At 34.7% G+C, this 15,425-nt stretch overlaps 1 protein-coding gene across 3 annotated transcripts in view; it reads right to left on the bottom strand.

The window, feature by feature from the left end:
* Positions 1 to 15,425, bottom strand: part of LOC138700168 (DDB1- and CUL4-associated factor 5) — a 159,461-nt gene that overhangs the window by 25,390 nt on the left and 118,646 nt on the right. For all 3 annotated transcript variants that reach the window (XM_069826578.1, XM_069826577.1, XM_069826579.1), the window contains exons 6-8: positions 10,144 to 10,262; positions 9,935 to 10,060; positions 9,449 to 9,650 (exon numbers count right to left, since the gene is read on the bottom strand). In XM_069826578.1, coding sequence (XP_069682679.1) covers positions 9,449 to 9,650; positions 9,935 to 10,060; positions 10,144 to 10,262 — 447 coding nt within the window. The remainder of the gene's footprint in view (positions 1 to 9,448; positions 9,651 to 9,934; positions 10,061 to 10,143; positions 10,263 to 15,425) is intronic.

Raw genomic sequence — 15,425 nt, forward strand, 5'->3', positions numbered from 1 at the left:
TGGTACATTCAACCAGAGGTCCCGGGATCGATACCCGGCCCCGGAACAATTTTTCCCTTGAAATTATTCAAATCTGCTTTACAGGGAGCTTCACCTGAAAGACTAGATAATATATAAGTTACTGTGTACGTTAACAGAAAACCACAATTCCAAGTCACACAGGGATTGTGTGCACTCGTTGTGGGTCTCTGGCGTTTCGTCAGCCCATGCGAGTTGTGTGGATATAAAGGGAAAAGTTGAGACGGTGTCGGGTGGAGTTCCCGGGTAGCTCAGTGGTAGAGCGCTGGTACGTTCAACCAGAGGTCCCGGGATCGATACCCGGCCCCGGAACAATTTTTCCCTTGAAATTATTCAAATCTGCTTTACAGGGAGCTTCACCTGAAAGACTAGATTTGCATAACATCAGGTTCATTAATATATTATACCATGACTTTATCAGTATGATATTGTGGCTGCAAATGCAAAGAAAAAAAGATTTTATTTTCAATAAAAATATCTTTCGTGGCATAAACAAAACAAATTTACTGGCATTGGCCTTAAAACATTCAAACAATTAGGCGTTCAAAAAACAAAACAAAAAGCCACAATTCAATATTTAGTCTATCTTCCTCTTATCTTGATCATCTTGCAGTCGAGTGGGCATGGAATTGACTAGTCTTTGCAAATAGCGACTGTTCTTAGACACGATATTCCAGGCATTCTGAACATACATACATAAGTGTTCTGTCCATGGGCAGGTCTTTCATTGGAAACCCAGCAATCTCCAATCTTTCCTATTTTCTGCCTTCCTCTTAGTCTCCGCATATGATCCACTTATCCTAATGTCGTCTATTATTCTTTTCAACCAGAGACCCAACCAATTCCTTTTTCTCTTTCTAATCAGTTTCAGCATCATTCTTTCTTCACTCACTTTTTCAAGCACAATTTTATTTCTTATTCTGTCTGTCCACTTCACACACACCGTTCTTCTCCACATCCACATTTCAAATGCTTCAATTCGTTTCTCTTCATTTCGTCGTAATGTCCATGTTCCTTCCCCATACAATGCCACACTCCACACAAAGCACTTCACTAGTCTCTTCCTTAGTTCTTTTTTCCAGAGTTCCGCAGAAGATCCTTCTTCTATTAAAAGCTTCCCTTGTTGATGTTTGCAGTTTTTCTTGGGAAGGATAGGCCTAAATGCGGTAACATCCCGTTGCTTTCCGCACACCACTATCTCTTTCGCATCTTATTAAATTCCAGGGGGCCCAAGCGTGGAGATGAGGAGAGTGGCTTTGACTAATTGGACACTCTGGACTTCACCGAAAGTCACGGGAAGGGTTAAATATTAATTCTATCAGGATGTTTGACCCGATCAGAGACCGGGAAATCTCAATTAGCCTTTGCCCCCCGCATCCTGGACTAGCTTCTACGAATCATCAGAAAATCTTAGAGTGTGACTGGGCGAATTTTTCCGAAAATATTTCCACACTTTTGCCCTCGTAGCTCAGAGGACGAACGTCGGAATTTAGATGTCAACGTCTCAGGTTCAATTCCACGTTATTTCTTTTCATTTTATTGTGGTTCAAGATAGTGTAATGTAATAATACAAAAAGAGAAACTAATACCAGTATTATGCAACTGGATTTTTCCAAACCTAATATTAAATTTATGTTATTTATATCGCTAAAGAACGATTACAATATAAATAACTTGAATATTATTTATATAGTATCACTAAGGAACGATAACAGAATATAAATGATAAATATTGGTTTGTTTAATTAATATAAGATATTATATAATACGTATTTAATTATCTAAATAAAATAACCTATTTTACGAAGAAAGATGGTTATTTGTGTTATAATAATTACTTACATAAAATACAGATTATTTATATTGCGAAAGAACAATAACAATATAAATAACTTGAATATTATTTTATAATGCTAATGGAGGAAAACAGAATATAAATGATAACTCGAATATTATTTATATTGCTAAAGAACGATAACAGAATATAAAAAACGTGAATATTATTCATTTCGGAATTTCACAGATTTATTACAGATGTATTTAAGAAATTGCAGAAGAATAGTAATTAGTAACAGTGTCCTATTTATTCTTCTTGGAGCCAAATTTGTAACTTTTAAAAGTGTGGTTACTATGTTGAAGTGTTATGTGTTGTAACGGATGCTTGATTTGTTATGTATGTGAGTCAGTTATGATATGCTTAATGTCGTAATTATAGTTTGATTGTGTTTGTGTGACTATTGTGTATTAATTTATGATGTATGGTATGGTAAGCTGCATATTTGTGTTATAGAAGTGTTACGTATGTGTGTTGTTAATGTTTTTGTATGTTTCAAATTGATACCTGATATTTGTTTTGCAATCGCAATGCCTAATTTACGGATGTGTGTTGTTAATGTTTTTGTATGTTTCAAATTGATACCTGATATTTGTTTTGCAATCGCAATGCCTAATTTACGGATTGTTTATGTTTTGTTTCCATCGCGTAAGCTAATTTATTTTTCTCTTCCATTTCTCTTTATGCCTATCTTTTTTGTGTATAAAACTATAGCCCTAACATACATATGTAAAATAGGGCTAACCTCCATTGGAGATACAATAATAATAATTATTATTCATATCGTTATAAAACGATAACAGAATACAAATGATGACTTGAATTTTATTCATATCTCTAAAGAACGATAACAAAATATAAATAACGTGATATCCATAAAGAACGATAACTGAATATAAATGATAATTTGAATATCATTTACATCGCTAAAGAACGATTAAAAAATAAAATGAAAACTTGAAGGAGGCCCAAACCCACAACCTTTGAATCATTAAACAAGCACTCTACCGCTGGTCTACAAGGCACAGATATGGAACACTTTCATATTTACGGAACTGCTTGTACAAGCACATGCATCGTGTAACATCGCCGTGACCCGAAGTGGACTTTGAAAATATTCGCTGTTCACGAGTGCGGCCACTTTTTTTTTGACAGCTGTACATAGGCCAAGTAGAAATGATCGGGACTATATTCAAATACAAACTGCTGAGCCATTTATATCCAAATCCACACTGCGATAGAAAAGCTGAAAAATTAAAAGTCTCCAGATATCGATCAAATTCCAGCAGAATTAAAAATACAAGAGGATGGAAATGCATTATCTAGCAAAATTTATAAGTTGTCCTATTTGGGAAAAGGAAATTGTACCAGAACAATGGAAGGAGTTAATAATTGTATGTACCTTTAAGAAGGGGGACAAGACTAACTGTAGGAATATCACTTTTGATAACATCACACAAAATTTTGTCCAATATTCTTTTGAGAAGATTAACTCCATATGTACCTGAAATTATTGGGGATCATCAATGTGATTTTAGGCATAACAGATCGACTATTTATCAGATTTTTGTATTCAACAGATATTGGAGAGAAAATGGGAATATGACGGTACAGTACAGTACATCAGTTATTCATAGATTTCAGGAAGGCATATGCCTCTGTTAAGAGAGAAGTTTTATATAATATTCTTATTAAATTTGATATTCCCAAGAAACTAGTTCGATTAAAATATGTCTCAGTGAAATATATAGCAGAGTCTATGTAGACCAATTTCTGTCTGATGCTTTTCCATTCACTTCGGGCTAAAACAAGGGGGATATACTACCACCTTTACTTTTTAACTTTGCTCCAGAATATGCCATTAAGAAGTTCCAGGAAAATAGATAGGGTTTGGAATTGAATGGGTTACATCAACTGCTTGTTTATGTGAACACGGGAATTTTACTTCAAGCAAATAAGGAGATGGTTTGGAAGTAAATCCTGGAAAAACAAAGTATATGATTATGTCTCGTGACCAGAACGTAGTACGAAATGGAAATATAAAAATTGGAAATTTAACCTTTGAAAAGGTGGAAAGATTCAAATAGTTTGGAGCAACAGTAACAATTATAAATTACATTCGAGAGGAAATTAAACGCAAAACAAATACGGGAAATACCTGTTATTATTCAGTTGAGAAGCTTTTGTCATCCAATCTGCTTTCAAAAAAGCTGAAAGTTGGAATTTATCAAACAATTATATTACTGGTTGTTCTGTATGGTTGTGAAACTTGGACTCTCCCTTTGAGAGAGGAATAGAGGTTAAGGATGTTCGAAAATAAGGTGCTTTAGGAAAATATTTGGGGCTAAAAGGGATGCAGTTACAGGAGAATGGAGAAAGTTACACAACGTAGAACTGCATGCATTGTATTCTTCACCTAACATAATCAGAATCATTAAATCCAGACGTTTAAGATGGGTAGGGCACGTAGCACATATGGATGAATCCAGATTTGCATATAGTGTTAGGTGGAAGACATGAAGGGAAGTACCTTTGGGAAGACTGAGTCGTAGATGGGAGGAAAATATTAAAATGGATTTGAGGGAGGTGGGATATGATGGTAGGGACTGGATTAATCTTGCTCAGGATAGGGACTGATTATGTGAGAGCAGCAATGAACCTCTAGGTTCTTTAAAAGCCATTTGTAAGTAATCACAATGACTTATAAAAGGAACAGATTAATAAAGCAATTTAATCTAATGGCTTCCTATGACACACAAAATGCTCATCTGATAGGGCTTATCATTCCAAATCCTGTGAGGTGAAGAAGATGAAGAAAAGTCCATATGAAGCTGCGTGCCGTCATTTTTCTTATATTTATCAGAAACAGGCAAATACAAGATGTTCAGATATGTTAACTATTGTTCTTAGCATTGCATTGAATCACGAATAGACATATTACCCTGAAAAGTCATTGGCTACTAGAGGGAGACAGGGGACAAGAGGAAAACATAATAGACCCAAAAAGTTGAAGACTTTAATATCTTTAAGTTGCACCAGTTATACTTAGAGAAATCAACATGAAAATTCTGTCTCATACAAACAATATCGACTGAGTTTTGTGAATTAGCAGTACAATATAAGTTTCAGATATCCCAGAACTGACAATGTTGTAATTGCGGTAAATTTAAAGTTGATATTTCTAAACTTGATTTAGAAATAATAACAGGGAAAGATGCAACTCAGATACAAAATTTAAATAAAGAGAAACAAAATCTCATGATGACTAAAAATGAATTATATAAGAGGAAAAGAAATAAGTTGTATGAGATAAAAAGTTCTGAACATTTGGATATATCTGAAATCCAGAAAGTCTTTGATTAAGGAAGTAATTTGTATGTAATACTGGAAGAATCTTCAAATTCCTAATAATTCAACAAGTAAAGCATGCAACAGCCGTAAACTGTCATTTTTTGTTCAATTGCTTTATACCATTAAGTACGAGAAAAATTCGTACCGGCACAGGGAATCGAACCCAGGACCTCTCAGCTGTGCGCGCTGAGTGCTCTCTAACCAACTGAGCTATGCCGGGACCTGATCCACGACGCCGGCCGAACTCCTCTCGTAGTATCGTGTTACGGCCTTACTGCCTGCACTTGAGACGATACACGTCATATATGTACAGGAGCGCATATTACATGACTTTATGGCCATATTTGATACATATATGATGTTAACAGTTTAAAGAAACTGTTGTTGAATATGGCCATAAAGTCATGTAATATGCGCTCCTGTACATATATGACGTGTATCGTCTCAAGTGCAGGCAGTAAGGCCGTAACACGATACTACGAGAGGAGTTCGGCCGGCGTCGTGGATCGGGTCCCGGCATAGCTCAGTTGGTTAGAGAGCACTCAGCGCGCACAGCTGAGAGGTCCTGGGTTCGATTCCTGGTGCCGGTACGAATTTTTCTCGCACTTAATGGTATAAAAACAAACTGACTAGTCATACTAGTCGAGCAAAATATAATGAGGTGGGCGAGACCTCATTCATATTTGATACATCAATTGCTTTAGTATTTTTTTTAAATCTTATTGTCAATCTCTTGCACGTAATATTTTATTGTCTATCATTTTTGTAACCAATGACATGCATAAACATTTAGATATTGTAATTTATTGCCTTATGATGTCGAAAACATTTGCGTAAGATATTTAGAATAAATGCAAATTATTATATGTTGTAATATTTATTTTTGTAATAATTAGTAGACTGATATACATATTTAATTAATTAAAGTGTAACATTAGACTTATCAAAGACAACCATTATAATGAATTATAAGAGATAATAAAAGCTTCACTGTATTCAAATTTTGCCATTTCTTTGTGCATATAAAGAAGAGATTTGATAGTCTGTCAGTGACATTTCCAAGAAAAGTCATTCATACCTCAAGTCCGATAAGAATATGGCTTTATAAACCAGACAGCAAGATGTGAGTTGCCTGATGACTCGAGGCATGAGATTGTTAATGCTAAGAAGAAATCTAAAGCATTCTTCATACTTCATTGCAAGACGGAAGTGTTTTATAGATGGGAACAATTTCAGAATGGCTACTACAGAAAGAAAGCCCTTTCGCCAAGATGTCCATTGCAACATATTATATAAAATAAGCTACTGAACTAGTGATTCTGATATTCATAGAGCAGACCATATGAAAGCTATATGGTGAGTTTCTATTTTATTTGTTAAAATAATTTCTTATTAATTGTATTTATCATGTTTTAATTTCAAATACAATAAAACCTCTATTTAAGGTTTTTCTGGGGACATGGAATAATTAACCTTTAGTGGGGTTAATGCTAAATAGGGTTTGCTAGTTTCGTTTAAAAATGTTTGAATACTTTTGCAAAAATGCAATTTATTTGCAAAAAAGCTACAATAAGTAAATTACGGACAATACTGCACAAAAAATAGAAAATCTAACGAGAAGCTGGGTGCCAATCTTCTTCTTGCCATCTCGGATACCTCAGCATTAGATTTCTTTCTTTTCATTTTGCAAATTAAATCAATTTGGTTCACGAGAAAAAGTGTTTTTTCTTTTCACGGCCACTGTTTTCTAGTGATATATACAGTAAAGATAAAAAATACCATCTCTTCACTGTAGCAGCGCTGACACCACACATCTCAGTGAGCACAACAAAGACAAGAAGCAATTGCCATGGATGATTGCTACATCTATCATCGAATGTGATTGGTTCTCGCAAAGGGTGGGAATTAACAGACGAATAGGAATGCAGCACGTAGTGACGGAGGAGGAATCATGTGGCTGCAAGTCAATGATTCTTGAAAAATAATTTAAAAACAATTTCTAACATAAAAGCTTTAGTGGGAGTCAATGCTAAATAGGGGTTTGCTAGTTTCGTTTAAAAATGTTTGAATACTTTTGCAAACATGCAATTTATTTGCAAAAAAGCTACAATAAGTAAATTACGGACAATACTGCACAAAAAATGGAAAACCTGAAGAGAAGCTGAGTGCCAATCTTTTTCTTGCCATCTCGGATACCTCAGCATTCGATATTTTTTTTTTTTTTTTTTTTTTTTTCCATTTTGAAAATTAAATCAATTTTGTTCACGAGAAAAAGCATTTTTCTTTTCTTTTCACGGCCACTGTTTTCTAGTGATATGTACAGTAATGATAAAAAATACCATCCCTTCACTATAGTAGCGCTGACACCACACACCTCAGTGAGCACAACAAAGACAAGAAGCAATTGCCATGGATGACTGCTACATCTATCATTGAATGTGATTGGTTCTTGCAAAGGGCGGGAATTAACAGATGAATAGGAATGCAGCTTCATGTAGACGTGGTGAAGGAAGAGGAATCATGTGGCGGCAAGTCAACAATGTTGTCAAGTCAATGATTCTTAAAAAATAATTTAAAAACAATTTTTAACGTAAAATACAGGTTTCACAGAATAGAAAACAATGTTAAATTGAATATAAAAATACATTAATCATAAGTAATAATTATTGGGACCATGAAATTTCAAAGTTAAATGCGGAAAAATGTTAAATACAGGTAGTCTAAAATCTGGGTTCTACTGTAATACTAAGCATTTACAGATAAATCATTATTATTATTATTATTATTATTATTATATATATATATATATATATATATATATATATATATATATATATATATATATAAAACTAAAGTTATGGCCTTCAAAGGAAATATCCTATTCAAAGCAAAATTAGTATTAATAACACTTCAATTGAATGAGTCAACTCTCTTAACAAGATGTCACTAACATTTCAATTGAATGAGTTATCTCTTTTAATTTTTTGGGTTACAAGATGTCATTTGCATAGATGAAGACATGGCAAAATATCAAAATATATTAAAGTCAATGGGTTAATAAATCAAGTTTTTATAAACCATCACAAGTACAGAAACACACCAGACTCCAAATCTATAAGAATCTTGATAGACCTGTTCTAACATACGGTAGTAAGACATGGACCATAAGGAAAATTGATGAAAAAAGTTTGATGGCAGCAGAGATGAGGTTCATGAGGAAAATAGCAGGTTATTCTCTTCTCGAACAGCGAAGAAATGTTAACATCATGAAAGAACTCAACATGGACCCAATTGTCAAGTACATTCAACAATACCGTGCAAATTGGAAATCACATGTAGAACAGATGTCCCCAAGCAGAATACCAAAACAGATCCTGTCCTATTCTCCACGAGGTCACAGGAATTTGGAACGTCCTATAAAGCATTGGTAGGAAACAGTAACAGATTCACTAGGGTGTAATACTTGATAATATGCAAATGATGATGATATTACTAAGCATCCAAATTAGCTTTTAATAATAATTTTTCAGCATTATTTTAATTGTATTTCAGATCACTGAAAAGAAATCTAAAGAAAAACAATGTTGAAATTCCTCAACAGTTGCACATGATATCATAATGTATCAAAAGAGAAAATTCAAGGATTTGAAAATAATGAAAATAGTTCTGCAGTCCCGTAGCAGAAGAGTATTTTATCTCATTGACAATGATAGGAAAATAAGAAGAATTATATTTTGAAATTACACATCAGATGGCCAAAAATCAAATTAATTGTTTGAGCTAGAAGTGGTGTTTGACTACAATGAACCCTGTATCCCAATGTTTAAGTTGTTTTCTATTTGGAATTTGAGTATTCTTATTTTGGAAGTTTACATATTGTTTGTTTATATTGCATTTTCCATTGTTGTTATCCAACTTTTTTGTGTTTTGTTTTAACACCATTGTTTAATAACAATTTATATTCCATTATGTCAATTTCCATTAAATACACACACACAAATAAGTATCAAGTGCTTAAAAATTAAAATGCGTTTTTCTCAAAACTTCCTCAAATGGACCTTGATCATTATACCCATGTACCCTTTATTATGAGCAACACGGCATCATAGAAACAAGTCAAGATACTAAAATAATTGGTCCAATCTATTTTGCACTGTCTGTTACATGTTATTTTCAATGAACTGTCACACACAATCTTTTCCAACACAAAGATAAATCAAATATATATTTTTTTAATCATCATACCTGAACGTATAGATTCCGAATCTGATGAAGGTGAAGGTAGAGGATCTTGAACAGTCTCTGCATAACCAGTAGCAGAAACCTCAGAACTTACACTTTCTTCTGAACTCCACCCCTCAATTTCTCGCTGTACCAAGGAATCAAAAAAGGCCATCATGCGAGGATCCTCTTTTGTAGACTGGTGACTGTAGTCATGGGACATGAACTGAAAAATAATTGTTTAATTAAATTTTTATTATGGTTATAAGATAATACAATTTTGTTCAAATAGTAAAATGGCAAATTAACGTTTACTCACTGAATGGATACTCAACAAAAGAAAATTGAAAATGAAAACAATGATACATAACTTAAATTACGGTACTGATGTTATTAAAATACTCGAATTAATTACTTAACAACCTAAGTGTGATTTAACAATAAATCACAACTTTAATATATACCATAACAAAATGTCAATGATTAATGATCATACAGAATATTATTTACCTGGCCACTTCTGAGAACCAGACTAATATATTCTTCATGAGTAAATACTTTACGTTGCTTGTCTGCTGGTTCCATTTCGTGTATGAGACTTCCTGTTGATTCTGGTAAAGGAAATGGACTCCAAAACTGAAAACAATTAATATACAATTAAACAAGCTATAAGAAATTAATTAATAAACGCAATCTCAATATCTGAAACAATCCTTTACCTTAATTAGTTTCTCCACTCCAGAAGATGCAATTATGTAATTTGAAGGGTTAAATCGAACTTGATTAACAATTGATCGATGTCCTTTGAGTATCATGTGTGCAGAATCAATCCACTGGGCTGTAACACACAAGAATGATCACACTTCAACTAGCAATCTTATCAGAGATATTTGCAGATTTTACAGATCACAGTCATCAAAAACTTAAAATTTCGTATTACCAATAACAAAATCCATGAATAAATTCAATATATAACCAACAAAGAAAAACTGTGCTGTCATTCATAGAGACAATGTAATGTGAGGGAGGAATTAGCATTTCAAAATAGAGACATGAGACTGCCTATTCAGCAAAATGGAGGAAAGAAAAGAAATAAAGAGAAGTAAATTTATTTTTTTATATTTCTGACTTTACAAAAAAGCAAACAATGTTTAATTAATACTATGAAATACAAATAAGATATATCTACACAGAAAAATATGGACTCTTGTTGATTACCATCACAGTAAGTTATGGCAGATGTTCAGTAAGTTCGTCAAATTGGATAAATTAACAAACATTTTGTTGTATGATAATTTTACAGTAAATGTTATCCACCTTGTTAATCTACCTCTCCAAGTAACACCTTCAATGTTCAGGCATTTACTCTACCTTCTCCTTTAACTTTTTAAAACTCACTGCAAAAAGAATACAGCTCTGACTATACAAGCAGCATTGTGCATCTTCATTAACTGCTTCACTGCTCTTAAGTTTTTTTTTTCAATAGAAAAATACAGATGTTGCAGAGGGTCAAATTAGGGCTATAAAATGCAGGTCAATCTGTACTCAGTCTGCAATTTTGGCATATGTCTCTCATGCAGTGCGAGAATGGGCATTATTCAGAAGAATGATATTGTAGGGCCACGTTTAGTAGCTAGTTCTGAGAGCGAAGAAGTGGGGCTAGGGGAACGTAACGTCTCGACCTATGCTTGTGATATGCCAAGCTGAGATAACATTCAGTAGGGTCTATCATCCGTTCAAAAACATTACCACTCCATAGTCTGTAAAGATCCTTTTTAAATCTCTTCCTCTGTGCAACATCACAGTTTGCGTTTAGAGGGAAAAGAGATAGCAAAATGTTGTAATTATTTTAATACTATACTAAACAGCATGAGATTTCTGCAGAAGATATTACAGGATCGAAGGCTCATTTGAGAATGACCGAACATTATTGATTGGCATTGCAAGAATATCACAAAAGTTAAACGCTTTAGAGCAGAGCAAAGACAAATTGTCTATATGAGTCTTCAATAGACACTGATTTAACTTTCCAAAAAATGGTGGCAGAAAAGAAAAGATGTTAGAAGGAAACAAGTCCAAAAGGCTTATAATAGTAGATACAGGTTTCGAAACTGGATTTCTTGATGGTGGTCTCCTCAATTATAAAGGTGGTTCAACTACTGGTGACTACCACCAACAAATGAACTCCACCAGCTTAGAGAAATGGTTGAGGGAGCAAGTAACTCCAAACTTGCCACCTGCAAGTGCGAGTCTACTATGGACGAAATAATTCGAGTAAGTGGAGATGATGGAAGTGGTAATGATGATGGTGGTGGTGGTGGTAGTGGAATATAAGTGCTAGTGCTAGTGATAACTCTGTCTTAGCTATGCCTTTGGAGTGAAAACACATTGTTTTATGTGAGAGTAATAGACTGTGTATATAATTATACAAATTGGGAGTAATATAAGCAGTAATATGTACTGTTGCCAGGAAGTCAAGAGGAGAAAAGCAATGGCAAAAGAAACTTTTAATACAAAAATGAGCATCTTCTGCCGACATCTGGAAAAATAACTAAGGAAGAGACTAGTAAAGTGCTTTGTGTGGAGTATGGCATTGTGTGAGGCAGAAACATGGACATTATGACGAAGCGAAGAGAAGATACTAGAAGCATTTGAAATGTGGATATGAAGAACAATGGAGCATGTGAAATGGACAAACAGAATAATAAATGAAGCTGTGCTGGAAAGAGTGGGTGAAAGAATAATGCTGAAACTGATCAGGAAGAGAAAAAGAAATTGGCTGGGTCACTGACTAAGAAGAAACAGCCTACTAAAGTATGCACTGGAACGAATAGTGACCGTAAGAAAAATTCGAGGCAGAAGAAGGTATCAGATGATAGACAACATTAAGATACACGGATCATATGCGGGGGCTAAGAGGAAGGCAGAAAGTAATAAAGATTTGAGATTGCTGAGCTTGCATTGAAAGACCTGCCCTTGGGCAGAAAACTATGAATACTCATTCATTCATTCATAGTGTTCTGCCCAGGGGCAGGTCTTTCACTGCAAACACAGCATTCTCCAATCTTTCCTATTTTTTGCCTTCTTCTTTGTCTCCTCATATGATCCATATATCTTAATGTTGTCTATCATCTGTTACCTTCTTCTGCCCCGAACTCTTCTCCCGTTCACCATTCCTTCCAGTGAATCCTTCAGAAGGCAGTTTCTTCTCAACCAGTGACCCAGCCAATTCCTTTTCCTCTTTCTGATCAGTTCCAACATCATTCTTTCTTTACCCACTCTTTCCAACACAGCTTCGTTTCTTATTGTATCTGTCCATTTCACACATCCCATCCTTCTCCATATCGACATTTCAATGCCTCTAGTCGTTTCTCTTCACTTCGTCGTAATGTCCATGTTTCTGCCCCATACAATGCTACACTCCACACAAAGCACTTGACTAGTCTCTTCCTTAGTTCTTTCTCCATAGATCCGCAGAAGATGCTCCTTTTCCTACTAAAAGCTTCCTTTGCCATTGCTATTCTCCTTTTCACTTCTTGGCAGCACCATTATGAATATACACACATTCATAGTGTTCTGCCCAAGGACAAGTGTTTCACTGCAAACCCAGCATTCTCCAGTCTTTCCTATTTTCTGCTTGCCTCTTTGTCTCCTCATATGATCCATATAATATAATTTTTCAGAATGTAAAAAATGACATTTAACTGCTAATTCACACAATATTCAACTTGGATAGTCTAAGTCTATATTTGTATTTTACATTGCTTAAAGTTCAATAACGCCGTAAGGAATGTGTGCAGTACGCAACACTTCCGGCAATGAGCTTATAATCATAAATAAAGACTTGCCACTACATCCATAGACCGTAGTCTTGTTCTCATCGGAATTCTAATGTCCGAGTACTTGTGCTGCACATATAGAACAAATGTTTTTTGTACGCTAGTACCAACTATTGTAGATGTTGTGAATACATAATGCTTATCGCGATTACGTCATCAAGACTATGGAGTCCAGCTTGCTACTAAACGCAGCCCTACAATACTTGTAGTGAAGAGTCAGGAATGTTTGTAATAGTCTGTAGATCTGACGTCAATCCAAGATCTTACAATTGACAGCATTCATTGTTGACCTTTAAATCAGTCACAGTGACTTTTCCTGCAAACTACGCCACTCACTTTTAATTTTATTATATTTCGTTGAGACATGGGAATGTTTTCATTCTATGAATGTCACTACTGATTAAAGGATATAATGATGTATCCAGCTCATATCACCCATCACTACACAAAACAGAATGGAATTATCCGTATTTTGGTACTCCTTTCATAGTGATCAGAAAAAAGTTGCTGCAGAACCCAATGTGATAAAATTTTATAGTAGCCCAAAGCACAATGTTAAGAATAACTGAATGAGCATTTCATTGATTATGTCCATTGCTTTGGTGAGATGACCACATCACAATGCTTTTGTCTTTTCTGATGATTCATACACTCATTTATTCATTCAATAATGTATTCACTTAATTCAATCTGTTTTGATATCTCTACTGATAGTCATGTAACAACCAGCTCGAAATTCATCACATGTCTTTGTTCGTCTTTCAGCAGACATCCAGGACCATTTCCAAACCATACAAACTGATATCACATCATTTTCATATATATCCATAAACCTATCTTGAATTTCTCTTTCCACTAAACTATAGCTCTACTTATAGTAGACAACTACCATTACCTTTTCATTAAACCACATGAACGTGCTTGCCATCTTGTGAACTTGAGCAATGAGGCATACCTGGTTCACAGTGCATGATCTTTAAGACACAGCTTCGCAAGTGCAAGAATTCAAAACAGACTACTGATAATACAATTAACATAATGTAGAGGAGAAAACAAATTAATTTATAGTATAAAATTGCAACTGTATGTAAATTTGTCTCAATTATTTAGACATGGAAAACATACTTAATGAACATCTCTTGTAAATATTATTGTATAAAGACAATTGAAGGTCACAAGTTACCACTCCTAAAAATGATACGAAGAGAAAATTGATAAGAAAAGATATGGGAGGAGAAGCTCGAGAGAGAAGAATAAAGAAAATAAGATCAGCATTAAAATCCTACACTCTTAAACAGTTAACATAATGAAAAATAACGTGTATTATACCACAAATCGTGAGTAAATTAATATCATAAAAATAAAGATGCCCATAAATATATCTTGTGAAATGTTTAATATTTTTTCTACTTCACTAAAACATCATTCCCATTGATGCATTATCTTCCTCTTCTCAAATCTCTCATGGAACTCAAATACCCCCTGAAGTAGAATCCTTATTCTGACATTTAACAGGCAATGATACATAGCCTACTGGATATCTTCATTGGTCACAAAATGATAGCCTTCCATCTGAGCCTTTATAAAAACAAACATCCAGTAGTTCAATAGTGCCATATCCAGTTTGTAGAGCAGGATGCAGGAGCAAAAGAAGTTTCTGAATAATTTCAAGGAAAAATTGTTTCGGGACTGGGTTTCGATCCCGGGACCCTTCGCTTAGTGCATGAATGTTCTCCCAACTAAGCTACTCCAGGAACTATACACGACACCGTCATAATTTTTCCTTTATATCCACACAACTCAAATGGGCTGACAAAACGCCCAACTTTGAGTGCACACAAATTCTTTGTGACTTAAATTGTGGTTTCCTGTTAACGTACCTCCAGTAACGAATATATTATGCATATCTGGTTTTCAGGTAGTAAAAAGATAAAGGTATCCCTGTCACATGCCATGAATGCACTTGGGGGGCATGGAGGTAGAGCTCCATGCTTTCCATGACCTCGGTACTAGAATGAGGTGGTGTGGTCAGCACCATGCTCTGACCGCATTTTTACCCCAGGAAAGACCAGGTACTCCATTTTATAGGAGGCTGAGTGAACCTCGGGAGCGTTCTGAAAGTTTGGCAATGAGAAAAAATCCTGTCACCATTCAGGTAGTAG

Source organism: Periplaneta americana, chromosome 5, assembly GCF_040183065.1.
Source record: "Periplaneta americana isolate PAMFEO1 chromosome 5, P.americana_PAMFEO1_priV1, whole genome shotgun sequence".
NCBI classification, from domain to species: Eukaryota; Metazoa; Arthropoda; class Insecta; order Blattodea; family Blattidae; genus Periplaneta; species Periplaneta americana.